This window comes from Papio anubis, chromosome 17 (assembly GCF_008728515.1).
Source record: "Papio anubis isolate 15944 chromosome 17, Panubis1.0, whole genome shotgun sequence".
NCBI lineage: Eukaryota > Metazoa > Chordata > Mammalia > Primates > Cercopithecidae > Papio > Papio anubis.
The window spans coordinates 72,388,642-72,405,142 of NC_044992.1; the positions used below are offsets into that span (position 1 = coordinate 72,388,642).

Consider the following 16,501-nt stretch of genomic DNA (forward strand, 5'->3'; position numbering starts at 1 on the left):
CATGTTGGCGAGAGCAGGGGGTGCCACACTCCAGCACATCATGTGTTCACCTTCCAACCGGGAAGCTGTCCTTGTTCAGGAGTTTTTAGAGTGCGTCTGTCCGTGGGGAGGAGTGGCTAGGTGGGGTGGGTGGTGGTGTCCTGGAACGAGTCCCCCAGGGATGACTGTCTATGCCTGGGCCAAGTCCTGAAGGTCATAACAGAGGCTGCTTCGGCACAGTGGGATAGGAGAGCGAAGGCTAGACTGACGCACTATTAGGTGACACATGTCTGTATGATTTGGGTTTTTGTAGTGACCGCCATTTGCTTTTATTCTAAAATAAACCAGCATGATTCAGTGTTGTATAAAAGATAAATATGCAAATGCGAAGCTATCTCAGCATGGTGGGTTTATACAAATTTTTCACTTTTTTATGGTAAATACATGTGGAGTTTTTTTAATTAGGAGGAAACAAAGGAGTTTTCATTCTCAAAAATGAAAACAGCATTCAATAGTTACTTGTATGATACTTGACAAGGTTACCGAGCTGAACGTTAATTTGTTCTTCATTGTTAAAAGAAAACTCTAGACAAATTAAATTTAACAGAGTTTAATTGAGCAAAAAACTATTCTTGAATCAGGCAGCCCCAGAACCAGAATAGGTTCAGAGCGACTCCGGGACTGCCATGTGGCTGGATACCTTCATGGGCAGGAAGGAAAGTGACTCCAGAGAATGGAGGAGCCGCAGCAGCTGGATTGGCTGCCGCGGGGGGTCTGCCTTGCTTGAGCCCGGTTTGAACAGTTGGCTGTTGGTGGTAATCTGAGACTCAGCTGCCTGTCACAAGACCACGCTGTTTACACATCAGGCTGGGTTACGGTTCACCACGTATATGGAACCATTAGGCCAAATGTAAAACATGTACGGAGGCAGCCTTTAGGCGAAACTTAATTTAACATCATAGAAATCTTGAGGCCACTTGTTTGTGCACCCAGCCTGGATCAGTCATAATTCTTGCTGCATGCCACACTCATCACTAGTCCATATTTGGCCTCCTTTTAAGTAGTTAGTTAACAGGTATTTTTATAGCATAATGGGTTTCCCCAAACCACCACCCAACCAAAACCCAGACCTTGATGATGACCTGCGCTCACCACACAGGGCCCTTGATGCGCACGTGCCTGCCACCCCCGCCCTGTGACCACTGCCCTGAGTGCCGGGCTCATCATCCCTTCCATGCCCTTTCTAAATTGCTACTATGCATCTGTGTGCGTTCATTAAAACCATTACTTTTCTTTCAGATTTTAAATGTATTAAAGGCTTTAGTGCTGAATGTGATTTTCAGGACTCTTTTAAAAAAAAATGCTTTTGGTTGGAATGTGGACATTTTCCACTTAGCTTTGTGTTGCTAGTGTTCCTCCATATCCATGTGTGTTTAGCTAGAGTACCCGCCTCTAACTGCCTGTAACATTCCACTCTGCGAATATGCCACACTGTGTGCACCTGCTACTCCTTAATGGACACTTGAGCTTTTCCAGCTTCTTCCCTTACTTGTTTGTTTTGCTTTGCTTTGGTGTATTGTATTGTATTTTTGCTATTATGAACGGTGATACTTTGAACGTTCTTTTCTGTGTGTGCTTTTGAACACATGCAAGAATTCCATATGTATTGAAAAGCAGAGTTGCCGGATCATAGTGTATAGGAATGTTCGGTTTTAAGGGATCATGGTAAGGTGCTTTCCCAGTGGTTGTGCCATTTTACACTCCTGCAGTGGTGATGGAGACAGCCTATGAGCCACGTCCTTTCTAGTTCTTGGCATTGCCATTCTTGTACATTTTTACTGAGTAGGTTTAGAATGATATCTCGTGTAGCCTTGATTCACGTTTCTCTGATATCGCATGATGTTGAGCATTTCCTCATATTCAGTGGCCATAGGTATGTCCTCATCTTTGAGATGTCTGTTCATCCATTTTTCTGTCGGATTTTTAATGCTCTTGCGGATTTATATGTAGGTTTTCAATCCTGGTTATGATGGATATCGCCCCCACCTTTTTGCTTTTCATTTTAAGACAACTACAAATGTTACCAAGGTTATGTGTCATCATCACTTCATAGATCTCCTCCAGCGTCTCTTGGAGTTTTCTCCCCTCTAACTTTAGCCTGTCATCTGCAAGTGTCTTCCTCATGAGTCTTCTTGTGACAAGTCTTCTGAGGCCATATGTGCCTCTGAGAGTATTTTTGTCATGCTCACACATTTGAATGACAGTTTGGCTGGATACAAAATTCTGGGTTTTAACTTACTTTTCTTTAATAAATTAAAAACATCAGCTGGGGGTGGTGGCTTACACCTGTAATCCCAGCACTTTGGGAGGCTGAGGCGGGTGGATCACCTGAGTTAGTAGTTCGAGACCAGCCTGACCAACATTGTGAAACCCCACCTTTACTAAAAATACAAAATGAGCCAGGCGTGGTGGCAGGAGCCTGTAATCCCAACTACTCAGGAGGCTGAGGCAGGAAAATCACTTGAACCCTGGAGACAGAGGTTGCCATGAGCCAAGATCACATGACTGCACTCCAGCCTGGGTGACAGAGCGAGACTCTGTGTCAAAAATAAATAAATAAAATAAATAAATAAAAATAAAAACACGACTCCGTTGTCTTCCTGCATCCTGTGTTAATCTGATTCTTGTTTCTTTGAATGTGATCTACTATTTCTTTCTGGAAGCTTTGTATGTATTTTCATTGTCTTTTTAATATTCTTGATCTTTACTACAATGTACCTAATTTATGATGTTCTTCATCTATATAATGTATCATAATACTTCACAGAATGTGAGGATTAAAAAAATCAGTATAAAAGACATAAACAATGATACCAAATAATAAGCACCAAGTAAGCATCAGCTGTGTTATATTATCATATTCAGCTTTATGGACTTTTTGAGCCATTTTTATTACCTCTGCCTTTGCCCGGTCTTTGACCTTTCATTACTCAGTAACACTCTAATGTAGGTGAATGAAAGAAATCGTGTAAAACGTGAAACCAGTTGTTAGCAATTCTGGTATAAAGATAATTTACATTTTTGGCTAAAACGAAGTTTGTGTACGAAATGACTGATTTATGCATGCTACTCTTATTCGTATAGCCATACTATAATAAAGTTGCATGATAATCCTATTTTAATTTTTTATTTAAGGGAACATTATATTTTCAGTGAATTTATAATAATGCTTATTTCCCAGCCAATAATTATTTTTATAATTTTTAAGTCTCTGTCTAATTCCAATATCTGGCCAACTATGAATCTGTTTTTGTTGATGGTTTTTTCTCTTGATTTTAGATAGTATACTATCTGTTGTGGATGAGGCATTGTAGACATTCTAGATTCTGTTATTTTCTTTTGGGCAGTTAACACTGGTCTTGTAGAGGCTTGGTTATAGGACTAGGCTCTTTTGGCCTTGATCTTAGTTCTAAGGTGCGGTTCGTAATCCCTCTGGGGTGTCCATGGAATGCCTCAGATGTGATCAAGCCCTGTAATTTGGCAGGACCTGATCTCCTCTGTCTTCACAGTGGCAAGCAGATGTTAAAATCTCTCCTCTGCGTTTTCAACCTTCCTGCTGTCCTCCACGGGGATCCTGGGAATATTATCCTGTGTGTGTGCCCTTCAGGAGCCAGCCTCCGACTTGGGGAAGGTTTACATGCGGGTTTTGGCTCCCGTCTTCCTAGGGCTTTTGCCTGCAATATCCTGGCAGCCTTGAACGTGGTCTCAGCCCAGTAAGGCTGCTGCCTTTCAGTTGCATGCTATCCGCCACGTGACGTGTGAGTGAGGAGCACCCCTGGGAAAAGCCAGATGAAGGTGATTCATCCAGAGTTATTCTCGTTTTCTAGGGGTCACGGCCCTTCCAGTTCCTGCCTGCATTTGTTTGTTGTTCAGAATTTTCAAATGGCTTTTGAATATTTTGTCCAGAGCTTATCATTATTGGCAAAAGGATTAGTTAATATAAGTGATTCTGTCATTACTGGACTCCAGAAATCCCAGTCAATAAGTACATTATGGATAAAAAGACAAAGTAGCATGGTTCGCATAGGACTCAGATTTGAAAATGCATTTCCTGTAGATCATTTTTATCCACAGAGAAATTCTAGTTTGCCTGGGAGCACCATAGGAGCTGCATGTATTTGCGCTGGTGCAGAGGTGTCTGGGCACAGCCGAGGAGAGCATCTGCAAGTGAAGCCAGCAGAGGAGACCACTCAGAGTGGCACGGACTGGCTCGGGGAAGCATCGGGGCCACACAGGACACTTGACGCCGTGGGAAAGGGCTGCTCTCTAGCTTCAGGCAAACGCGGGCCTCACTTTTATTTTCTCGGCTCTTTGAACAATCAAACACTGACTACTGCAGCCACCACCAAGAATATAACTTCCTCTCTGCGGGCTGAGCCAGGTATCACTTCCTGAGAGAGTGAGCGTGGCTGGCAGCCGTGCTTGGGGTCCAGGACGGCCAGCTCAGCCTCCCCTCGCCCTGCAGGGCTGCAGAAGTGAGACCATCTTCACACCCCGGCTCGTTGTCATCCTGGTTCTGGATCTCTCAGTTCCTCTCCCATTTCCTATCCCACTGCTATGGGTGTCCTCCTGGGTCCGCCATTCCCCATAGAGGAGTCACTTCCACGTCTCCCCCGAAAGTGCCTGACCCTTGTACTGCGCCCTCCCCTGGGCTACTGTCCTTCTCCAGGCTTCTTCCATCACTCACTTCCAGCCAGCAGTCCGCGAGTGTGTTTTGGAAATGTGGTGCTTGCTCTGCACCTGCCATTATGTTTTTAAGGTGTGTTATTTGTTCTTAATTTTAAAAGTAGGTGAATTAAACATTTTGTATTTCTCGTACTAAAAATACTGTGTTGGCTTTTTACTCTGAGGCCTTGGTTCTGCCCCACTGTATGCCAGTAGCCTGGGTGGGAGGAGAGATGCTTTCCCTACCTCCCGTTGGCGCCACATTAGAGAAAGCCTGTCCGGCTCCACACGCACTCCTAAGGATGGACTTGCCTCAGACATGAAGCCAGCTATGACCTGTAGGATTTTATGATTATGAACGTGACATAATTGCATTTGCATTTCTTTTGTGTGCCTTAAGGCTACTCATTTATTCTACTCCAGCAGGCTCCCCAGCTCACTTCCTTAAGAAAGAAAGAAGTGGCAAGTCCAGTCCACTCCAGCATCTCGTTTGGAGACTGAGCTTTATTAAGCATCTCGGCGCTCCTCTCCAGGGACTGGGCTTCGTGTGGCTGCAAATGGCTCCTCTCCTTTCTCCTGACAACTCACTGTGGCAGCTCTGTAGTCTCGCGCCTTGACAGGATGGCAATGAAATTTTCTTTACAAATCTAAAACTGCCGAATTAAGGAAATCCGAGTGTACTTGTTCACCAGGGCAGTCACTGTCCCCACCTTTAACTCTTTCCTTTTCCTGCAGGTCTGTTGAATTTCCTGGGTGACTGTTCCATTCGTACCATTCACATACATTCTTTTCTTTCTCTGCAGGTTTTGCATGCAGAAATGTGTCAGTCTGGTGCCTGGTGTCACACTGGATTTGATAGAAAAGTAAGTAGGATTTTTAAGCTCTTGTGGCTCTCTGGAGCTGATGAGTTTCTTTTCCTTTTTGAAGGCTCTTGCTTCTCAGAAGTACTTTCTATCAGCGTGGCATGTTCCCTTTCATGTGGCTGTGTTCTTTTGTTCTCTGATTAAGGCTGTGGTTGTGATTGTCACACTGGGGCTTAGTGCAGGAGATAACCAAACATGGGCCATATGAAAAGAAAAATAATAAAAAGCTGGATTCCTTTGAACATTTAAAAAGTCTCCAGACTTTAAGCCAATACAAGAACATACCACTTCGCATACAGATCATTTCTGCTGCCACTGAAACGGCAGCTAGATCATAGCTAGCTCTTACCTTATTTTCTGAAACTGTCGCTTTAATATTCTATAACTTTCCATCCCCTACCCCCTTGTCTCCATCCAATTTCCATTTTACTATCTCAGGGCAAACTGATTTCAGAACCTGAGCGATGAAGTGACGGGGTTTAGTCAGGCCTCCCATGAAGAGTCAGTGGCACTTGCCTCCCGTAATCCTTCCGGTCCCATTGGCCAACCTGTCTGTCCCTCACTGTGATCTCTTTGGATCTGAAGTGGCGTCTCAGGACCCGGAGCGTGGCCTGCACTGCCTTGTTCTGTTTGTTTGTGCGTCGGATTCATCGTGACTCATCCTGAGTCATCCAGGCAGCATGGAAGAACTTTGGAGTTATTTTAAACCCTTTGGCTTGGAACCCCATTTCTTCTAGAATTAACATGCAAGATAATTGTTTTCTACATCTTAATATACAAAGTTGTATCTTAATATTAGGACCTGAATTTACTAAATTAGGCAGGAAAAGCAAACCCACTTCCAAGTTTCTCTTGTGAAAACATACTTGCCTTGTGTATCAGGGGAAAAATACAAAATATTATGTGTCAGCGTTCACGAGGGCACGGTGAGCTCCATCGTGGTTCACTCCCGCCGTGGAACATGGCCGTGTGGCCAGTAGGAAGGCCGGGGAAGCTGCGCTGGTCCTGATGTGGAGTGGTCTATCAGATGTGCTAAGTGAGCACTCCCCAGCATGGGTACCTAACAGAGCATAGTGCCCAGAGGCTTTCCAAGCAGTGCAAGCTGTGACTGAAAAGACTGTTTCCAAAGGCTAAACAGATAGTGGAGTCTCTGAGAAGCATCACATGGAAAATAACTTAAAAAAAAAAAAAATTTTGGACTAAATGATCTGTGCTCCCCTCCCCTTCTGTTTGGTTTGGTTCCCTGATGAGATTTCATGAGATGTGTTAACTGGTCATTGCTGTGCGCTTTCTTTGGGGCTTTTATTTTCCCCTCTGTTGTCTGAGTTTCAGAACTCTCTATTCCCTGTGACATATAGATTGCCCCCACCACTCCTGCCCCTCCCCGCACACGTACCAGATGCGTATCCCACATCTAAAAATCCAAAATCAAAAATACTCCAAACTTTAAAAAAAAGTTTTAAATGAATTTTAAAAAGAAATAGACATGGGCATCTTGCTGTATTTGGCCAGGCTGGTCTTGAACGCCCGGCCTCAAGTGATCCTCCCACCTCCACTTCTCAAAGCACCAGGATTACAGGTATGAGTGATTCTGGCTGTGCCAGGCCAAAATCGGGAACTTTATGAGCGCTGACATGCTACTCAAAGACAATGCTCTTTGGAGCATTTTGGACTTTGTGTTTTCGGATTAGTGATAAATCCAAAAAACTTAACTGGTAAGTATAATGCAGATATTCCAAAATCTGAAAAAATTCAAAATCTGAAACACTTCTGGTTCCAAGCATTTCAGATAAAGGGACACTTCACCTGTGTATATATATTATGTATCTAATTTATTAAATAAACCATATCCATTAATATTTCAGCAGTTATATTTTATCCTCGCTGGGCTGGCTTATTTAGGCAGCTCTTGGGTGAAAACTGTCTTGGCGTTTTCCATTTGTTGTGCCTCCCTGTGGCTATTTCCGTGGTTTCCTCTGGAGGTGGGAGGGCCGCAGTATCCTTTCTCCTCTGCCTGGTAGCAGGAGCCCGAGCCTTGCCCACACCTCCATCTCCGTGTGGGTCAGTGTCTCGTCTCCGTCCTGGACGGCTGCTGTGTGCTGTTCTGTCCACCCTGGTCACCTGTGCCTGTGGCTACTCCGGACAGGGCCCTGCCAGCGCATGTTGAGCCACGTGAGCTCAGGCAGCACCACGTGTTCCACGTCTCCAGCGCAGAAAGGGCTGTTAAAAATCACCTAGTGATTACGACAAAAAATTGTTTTAAGTTATTGAGTCAAACCCCTTATTTTACTGAAAGAGAACCTGGTATTTGGTCCACTTCAGCTCCTGGGTGACCTTTTCTGCCTGGTTCGGGCAGGGCTGGCCTAGAGCTCAGGTCTCAGGACAGCCCCACTGTGGTCTGCCCAACACAGGGAGGTTTTCCCTCGAACAAGATTTTGGTGTCGGAACAACCAGCTGCCTCCCGTTTCTTTCCAAAACTTAAAATGTGCAGCATGACATCCTCAGCGTGACTCACAAAAGAAAAAAACTTGGTAAATTGGACTTCATCCAAATGTAAGATGTTTACTCTCTGAAAGACACTGCTAATATGAAAAGACAAGCTATAGACTCGGAGAAAATATTTGCGAGTCACATATCTGACAAAGAACACTTGTGTCCGGAATGTATAAAGCTATCTCAGAACTCAAAAATAAGGGGGAAGAAGCAATTAGAAAACAGACAAAAGACATGAAGAGACACTTCACCAAAGAGGATTTAGGGACGGCAAATATGCATTAAAACCCAGTGAGACAGCACCGTGTGTCCCTGTTAGAATGGATGACATTTAAAAGGCTGACCAACCCCGTGTTGAGAACTCGCATCGCAGCTGCTGGGAATGCAGAATGGTGCGGCCACTCTGGAAGAACTGTCAGCTTCTCATCAATGTCCACACACCTGCCAACGTGTCCCCGCATTCCCACTCCTGGATCTGTACCCTGGAAGAGTGAAATCTTAGGATCACACAGAACCCTGTGCGTGAATGTTTGTGGTAGCTCTGTTCGTTCCCCCAAGCCGGAAGCGACCCAAATGTCCCTTGCAGGGCAAATGGATACAGACTGTGGTGCATCTGTATGGTGGAATTCTGCTCAACAGGAAAAAGGGACAGGCTTTCTGTATCCACCGCCATTCGGGTGGTTCCCAGAAGTGTCACACTAAGTGTCAGAAGCCCGTCTCCAAGGGTGGCACACGGTTCCATTCCCTTTCCGTGACCTTCTGGGAAAGACAGAACATGGGCCGGAGAACAGATGAGCTGTCGCCAGGGATTAGAGGGGTGGAGAATGTGGCTGTGGGGCTAGCGGGAGGGGCCTGGGTGGGGCCTTGATGCTGGTGTGGTTCCACAGATCCACCCACGCGTTCCAATCCATAGCATGTGCACCTGCAGAAGTCATTTTGCTGTTTGACAACTGAAGTAAAAGTAATACATAATGTAGGGGAGGAAAAAAAACCTCACGAGAGCGAGTAGGCCGGAGAGTGCAGACCAGAGGCAGCACAGGGCTGGCCGCCACTGCGAACAACAAGCCATGGGCCTGGGGAACGAGGGGTGCAGGGAAACGGAGACGTGGATTTGGGAGAGGATGTGAATTCTACAGCAGCATGCTCTGTTGTTTCTGGGAAGATACCTTCACTCTTATTATTAAAATAGGATTGAGTGAGGATTGAAAAAGAAGCAAACACCCTCCCCCATCCACCATGGATGTTAGTCATTTTCATCAGACGCCCTTTCCCTAAATCATGACGTGAGCGTTTGCAGCCGCTCGTGTTCTTCCCAGAGCCAGTGCGTCCCCTCCCTCCCCAGCACGAAAGGCCCTTCTCAGCCAGTGCAATCGTGACTGCTGGAGGTTAGGGCAGTGTCCTCGTCTTTCTCGCATCTCCCCTTCTCCTGTGCCAAGTGATGCTATGAAGGTGGCTAAATGCTAAAGGTTTATTGTATTTTTAAATTTAAAGAGACAATGAACTGTTAATAGTAGGCAGTTTTCAAAACACACCCCGCTTAGGGATTCGGGGTGTGAGGAGGAGAGTGTGCTGGGAAAAATACAGACGCTGGAGTCAGAGCAGCCCCATCCTTCCCTCCTGACCCTTCTGAGCCACACTCACTGGGCACCTCCTTGCTCTGGGTCTGTCTCTGTCCTGCAGAAGGGACACCACTCGGGTCTCACTGGGCAGCAGCAGTGCCGAGGGCATCACACATCCTGACACGGCCTCGGCTCTCAGCCCATGTCCACCTCCCGCCAGACACTTCTGCCTTCTCAGCACTTCCCAGAGCTGCAGCTTGGATGGTGGCTGCTGTCACTCCACATTCCTGTAGTTCTGTAAGTGCCTCCCACGCCTCTCCATCTGCCATCAGCTGAGGCACCGACTACTCGCAGGCATCATTGCCCTGGTCCCACTGCAGTTAGAGAGAGATGGCAAGGCGCCGGAGAGGCCGTGCTCTCGAGGCCCATCGCTGAGATGAATTGGCTTAGCAGGCTGTTTTCGTCCATTCTCTCACTGCTATAAAGATACTACCTGAGACTGGGTGTATTAGGGTTCTCTAGAGAGACGGAACAAATAGGATAGATATAAATGTAAAGGGGAGTTTATTGATTAATATTAACTCAGAAAGTCACAAGATCCCACAGTAGGTTGTCTGCAAGCTGCGGAGCGAGGAAGCCAGTCCGACTCCCAAAGCTGCAGAGCTTGGAGACCTCAGTATTAACCATCACACTGGGCAATTTATCAATACCAGAGGTTTAACTGACTCACAGTTCTGCATGGCCTCAGGAAACTTACAATCATGGGGGAAGGGGAAGCAAGGCACATCTTACATGGCAGGAGAGCGAGAGCACGCCAGGGAAGGAGAAGTGTCACACTTTTAAGCCAGCGGATCTCGTGAGAACTATCACGAGAACAACCACTCCCATAATCCAGTCACCTCCCACCAGGTCCCCGCCTCGACACGTGGGGACTGCAATTCAAGATGAGATCTGGGTAGGGACACAGACCAAACCAGATCACAGTCACTGTGGGCACCTCAGTCTTTACTGAGAGTAACTTCTGAAAGTGCGTGGGTTTGGGTCTGAGCCGCTGTTCTCTGAAAGCAGTTCAGCAAAAGCACCTGCTTTAGTGTCTTCCACTTGGAACCCACGTCACACTCGCAGGGTGAACTCCCTCGGTACCTCCCCTCGCAGTGTGACAGAGGTTACGTTGAATGCGAGTGGCTGAATTATGTTTATATTTTTTATGCCAGGACAAATTCCTAACTGGATACAGCACTGGAGAAATCCAGATCTTTGCTCCAAAAGCTGCCCAGCCACAGCTGCCACTAGCTCTATTTCCAAGTGGACGTCAGTTTTTAACTTGCGCAGACAGAGTGACTTCTCCACTTAAAACACTATTTTTACGTTCTTTTAATTTTTAGATTTTGTTCCTCAATTATGTTTAGTCTCATAAGAAAGGTTTTTTGTTTGGTTGTGTGTGGTTTTTTTCTTGTTGTTGTTGTTTTCCAGACAGGGTTTCGCTCTGCTGCCCAGGCTGGAATGCAGTGACGCCATCTCAGCTCACTGTAGCCTCAACCTCCTGAGCTCAAGTGATCCTCCCACCTCAGCCACCCGAGTAACTGGAACTGCAGGTGCATGCCATCATGCCTCGCTAATTTTTATTTTCGGTTGTTTGGTTTTTATTGTAGAGCCAGAGTTTCCCTATGTTACCCAGGCTGGTCTTGAACTCCTGACCTCAGATGATCCGCCTGCCTTGGCCTCCCAAAGTGCTGGGATTACAGGCATGAGCCACTGCGCCTGGCTGTGTCTTTTGCATATTGTATTATCTACAAAGGACATGAGTTACTTTTTAAATAAGTGATCTTTTTAATCAAGTGATCTTCCTGCCTTGGTTTCCCAAAGTGCTTGGATTATAGGCGTGAGCCACCACGCCCAGCCAAAGAAAAGTTTTTAAGAAGTAGATTTGATTTTGCAGTTACAAAGTGAGGCAGAAAATTCAGCACATCTATGTTTAATAGTGTCTTTCATGCTGCTGTATTTTTTATATTCAGAGGACACTCCTAAAAAAAAAAAAAAAGACCGGGCGCGGTGGCTCAAGCCTGTAATCCCAGCACTTTGGGAGGCCGAGACGGGCGGATCACGAGGTCAGGAGATCGAGACCATCCTGGCTAACACGGTGAAACCCCGTCTCTACTGAAAAATACAAAACACTAGCCGGGCGAGGTGGCGGGCGCCTGTAGTCCCAGTTACTTGGGAGGCTGAGGCAGGAGAATGGCGTAAACCCAGGAGGCGGAGCTTGCAGTGAGCTGAGATCCGGCCACTGCACTCCAGCCTGGGCGACAGAGCGAGACTCCGTCTCAAAAATAAATAAATAAATAAAAAATAAAAAGCCTCATTATTTTTATACTTTATCATTTTCCGAAGATTTCTTCTTGAAATATGTTGATCTACAGTGACTCTATGGCTCAGACCCTCTTGGCCAGCCTTTCTACTACTTCAGGGCCCCTTCTTTTTTCCACGGAGGTCCCATCAGCATATGTTAACTCCTGTAATGCTAGCCCTCGTGTCAGGGGAGACAGATCCACTCAGAAAGCAGCCGTGCGGTACAGTTCAGAGACAAACAGATCATCATCAAGCTCTGCTGATGAATGTGACCCCTGTGTTCCAGGCAGCCAAGACTGAGTTCCCCCTTGTTTCCCTTCGCTGAGCACGCCAGCCATGTTTGCGATGTCCTTGTGTGTCCCCTGTCCTGAGTGTGACGCTGGGTCCAGGGTGCTTGAGGATGAGCCCCCAGCACATTCCAGGCTGTGCCTGTCACCAGCGTGCGCCGGGCGAGGGAGTCGCCTCTCTGACATGTGTCACCAGCGTGCGCCGGGCAAGGGAGTCGCCTCTCTGACATGTGTCACCAGCGTGCGCCGGGCGAGGGAGTCGCCTCTCTGACATGTGTCACCAGCGTGCGCCGGGCGAGGGAGTCGCCTCTCTGACACGGAAGCCCAGAGGTTGTGTTCTGGAAGTAGACGCTGTAACCAGCTTCCGTCCTTACAGGGCTGGAAATGTGGCAGCGTCCACTATCTGTGGAATGTCCTCTGGAGCCTCCTTGCCCATGCCACAGGGAAGGGCACCATGGATAGGGCTCCCATGCGTCACAGCATGTGGCCAGCAGGGCCACGCCGCCTCCCAGGGAGGCATCTGACATGCACAAAACCTTTTGAGTTTTTGTATGTTTTTTTCAACACTTTCCTAAAATGCAGTGGTCAGAAGTTAGTTGCCTGCTCCTGCTTGGGGGACCAGTCCCTCAGGGGTTTGGGAATTGTTCCTCCCAGACTCTGGGGCTGACATGTGGAGGGTGACCGCCTGACCCCTGCTCCAGAGACAGCAGTTCGGTGCTCCTCTGAGGCCACTCCTCCCATCACAGGTGGGAGCAGGAGCGGTGTGGCCTCGGAAGCCGCACCCTATGATGTGCATTCACCTGAGTGGCCTTCCTGGCCTCAGGACTGCGCCAAGCGGGGCTGAGGCACTGCCTCCCTCCAGGCAGCACGTGTGTCCACAAACTTCATAAGTAGCCAAGGAATATTTCAAAATATATACATTTTTGAATAGTTGAGAGATTTTAATACAAACATTTGCACAATATTGGCAGAGCTGTCAGTGGGTGCCAGGTGAGAGCCACACGGTTGTCTGGGTGACACCCCCATGTCCCCGCACACCATGACTGCCCTCCTGTCCACCTTGAGACGGAGCTCCGGGTTCCTTGAGTCACACCTACGTTAAAACGTACGCAGTCGCCCGTCACTTTCACGTCTGTGCCGGCGAGACCTCCCTGGGGAAGCGTTTGCATTTGCTGCCCTTTTCGCCAAGACCCTCCCAGGAGAGAGATGACCTTTGAACCTAGAGCCAGAGAACCTGCATGGGCGTCCCTGCCTTCCTTACATGAACTGATCTTGGATCCAGGTTGATGGTGGGATAACCTGGTTTTAATTATAGTTTTAAGACCGAGCAGAAACAGGCTCTCGTACTTGGTCTGATTTCATTTATGTTTTAGCAGTTCATTATTGTAAACGAAATCCTAAGGACTGTAGACCGGGGGGGTGGAAAACCCACGACAACACAGCACCTAGAACGCACCTGTGTGACATCTCGAGTGACACTCATTCGGAACAGATTGTGTGGATATGCAGATGCCAGGGAGCCTGCAGTACCTGTGCGTACACTAGCTGGGGTTGGACTTGATTTACTCTTAGCTTTTGCCAGCTTTTTAGTGATTCTGAAGCACTAGTTTTGCAGTTTCGTTCTTTTGTCTTAACTCACGACATAGAAATTTCTTGCCCTCAAGAATACCTCTGTTGCCACTAAGCGTGAGGATGATGTTGGTTCCTGGGTCCAACCTGACTAGCGTGACAAGTCACGTGATGCAAGGAGACTAACGGGCCTGTGTTCTTGGGCTTCTTGTTTCCATCAAGCTTCATGACCTGCAGGAAGTAAAACCAGGTCTGCCTCATGCTCTGCCCACCCCTTCCCTCCCCAGTGGCCTCTCTGCACACTCCTTCCCTCCCTGGCGGCTGCCCTGCGCACCCCCTCCCTAACCGGTGGCCGGTCTGCACACCCCTTCCCTCCCTGGCGGCCACCCTGCACACCCCTTCCCTGCCCGGTGGCCACTCTGCACACCCCTTCCCTCCCCGGCAGCCCTCGTTGGGAGCGTGTGAAGGATGGTCCTGAGTGCAAGCTGTAGATGCCAGGTGGTGATCAGCACGCACGTGTCAGATGGGCAGGTGTGTTTGGCACACAGAGACCTGCATGGCAGGCACCTGCCCCGTGCCCGTGTATCCTTGCCTGCTGCCATCTGAGAGGATGTACTCTCGTCCTACAACGCCTGGCCCTTGGTGTGCCAGGTCTGCGAGGCCAGAGCTCTCTAGGGGTTGGTGTTGGGGCCATCCTGAGCGGGGAGACGCCGTGCTGCTAAGCGCACAGCAGGCAGCCCCTGGCCGAGAGCCTCAGGACCCCGCTGCCTGGGGTTTGGGGCTGAGTGTGGCACAGCACCACTTTCATGCCCTTTGGAAGGCCTGGCTTTTGTGACCTGGCCTCCTCACCAGCTCGATGGCAGTTTCAGGGCACAGCGTCCCTGCTGCCCCCAGACGGTCAGAAATCCAGCCCGAATCATATCATTATCCTCGTCTTTGTCAGCACTGGAGACGCGGGGTGGTTTCGTTCCTCAGAACTGCCGCACGATTTGTCTTCAACCGATAATAAATGCGGTTTATTTCAAACAGCGGCGCTCAAAATCAAGGCTCCTCAGGAAATCCAGTATTAACCCCTTCCTAGCTTTCGCCACTCTTGTCAAATGGGCAAAACATGTTGTTTAGCATCTCAGCACAAGACGAGAGAAGATCGGGCAGTTTGTGCATAATTATTTAGCAGTCTTTAAGGCTAGGGGAGGAAGTTGCTTTCTAATTAAGCTGCTGTGTCTGGAAGTAAATTATAGTGAACCTTCCTCGAGCGACCCCCCAGTTTCTAATTATCTACGCTAACCTGGCAGCTTGATGAATAAGCCTGTTGCTGCTGCAGTACGTATTTATATCCCGAATCCTTTGAGAGAGTGGCAATAAGATCCATGCTTGGAAATTAAGGGACATTTTTCAGCCCTGAAACAAAGTAATGAAACGCTTAAACAGTGCTAGAAATATTAGAGTTTTCAGAAAGCTCCGGGGAACCTGAGAGATGTGAACCTGTTCCACGAGGCTGCTAGTTAGTATTCTGATCACTGAAGGCTCAGAGCGTACCCAGAACTCACTCATGATTAACATTGATTGTGTACACAGCATATTTTAAACCGCTAACAATCCAGCGTCGTGAATAAATGAGTTTCCGTGTGCTGCTGCTTCGGAGGCTCTGGTAGCACGGCCGCCCCTGTGGACCGGGGACAGCAGGCGCAGGGCTACAGCCCTGCAGCCCTGAAGCTTGGGTTTGACTCTGCCTCTGATACCTTCAGCATTGTGTTAGCTGATCTCTGGTTCCCCTCTGTGGGAATTCTGTCTAATCTGAGCCTGGGAATGCAGTACAGAAAACGTAAGGAGACCTGGGAGCCGCTGCTTGAGAGCACGTGGCTATCCACGCTTCCTCGGGAATGATAGTGACTCTAGGAACCATTTTCTGAGCCCCGATGGTGCCAGGCACTGAGCTGAGGCCTTTACAAACGTTACCTCTTAGTCCTCCCTGGAGCCCTTCAAGGGTAGGTGCTGTTGTTACCTACCTTTTAAAAGATGGGGAAACTGAGGCACCCAGCAGGCACGGGGCCTACGGAGCACCATACCATTAGGACAAGCTGGGACAGGGATTTGCTGGCAGCCTCCCTGGAGCCTGCATGTCCTTCCCCTCAGCATGAGCTGTGTGAACAGAGCACAGGCTCCTCAACGGGAGCCCAGGCCTCTAGAAGGTCTACACAGGGCTGGGCGAGGGGCGGCATTCGCGTCAGAGGCACAGCGGCTGTGATTAGAATTCACTTCACTGAGGCAAGTCATACACATGGATTATGTTTGAAAGGAAAACTATCAAAAGATCCCAGTCTTGATTCAAAAAGTACCTTTCTTTCCAACATAAATATACAATATTGGCGGGTGAAGGTGAAAATCAGTAATTCATTAACGTCTGCCAGTCACTGCTGAGATGAGGAACGAGGCACTAGACTCTGACTTAGAATTGAAGAGGTAGAAACAAAACCCAAGAGATTGCTGAGCGAGGGGATGTGAGTAACTGGCGGAAACGTGGCACCGCCGCCACCTAGCAGAAGAGCACCCCTGCCTGCCCGAGCACAGCCTCCTCGGTGTTCCCGTGCGCCCCACGCCAGGGCACACGGAGCTGCACTGGGGTCCTTGTGCCCAGGCACCTCTCATTCAGGTGCCCCCACGGGCAGAGGGAAGACAG

The 16,501-nt window shown here is 48.2% G+C and overlaps 1 protein-coding gene across 7 annotated transcripts in view; it reads left to right on the forward strand.

The window, feature by feature from the left end:
• Positions 1-16,501, forward strand: part of RPTOR (regulatory associated protein of MTOR complex 1) — a 408,568-nt gene that overhangs the window by 234,395 nt on the left and 157,672 nt on the right. For all 7 annotated transcript variants that reach the window (XM_009191419.4, XM_003913544.5, XM_009191423.4 and 4 more), the window contains one exon: positions 5,508-5,567. In XM_009191419.4, the coding sequence (XP_009189683.1) occupies positions 5,508-5,567 (60 nt within the window). The remainder of the gene's footprint in view (positions 1-5,507; positions 5,568-16,501) is intronic.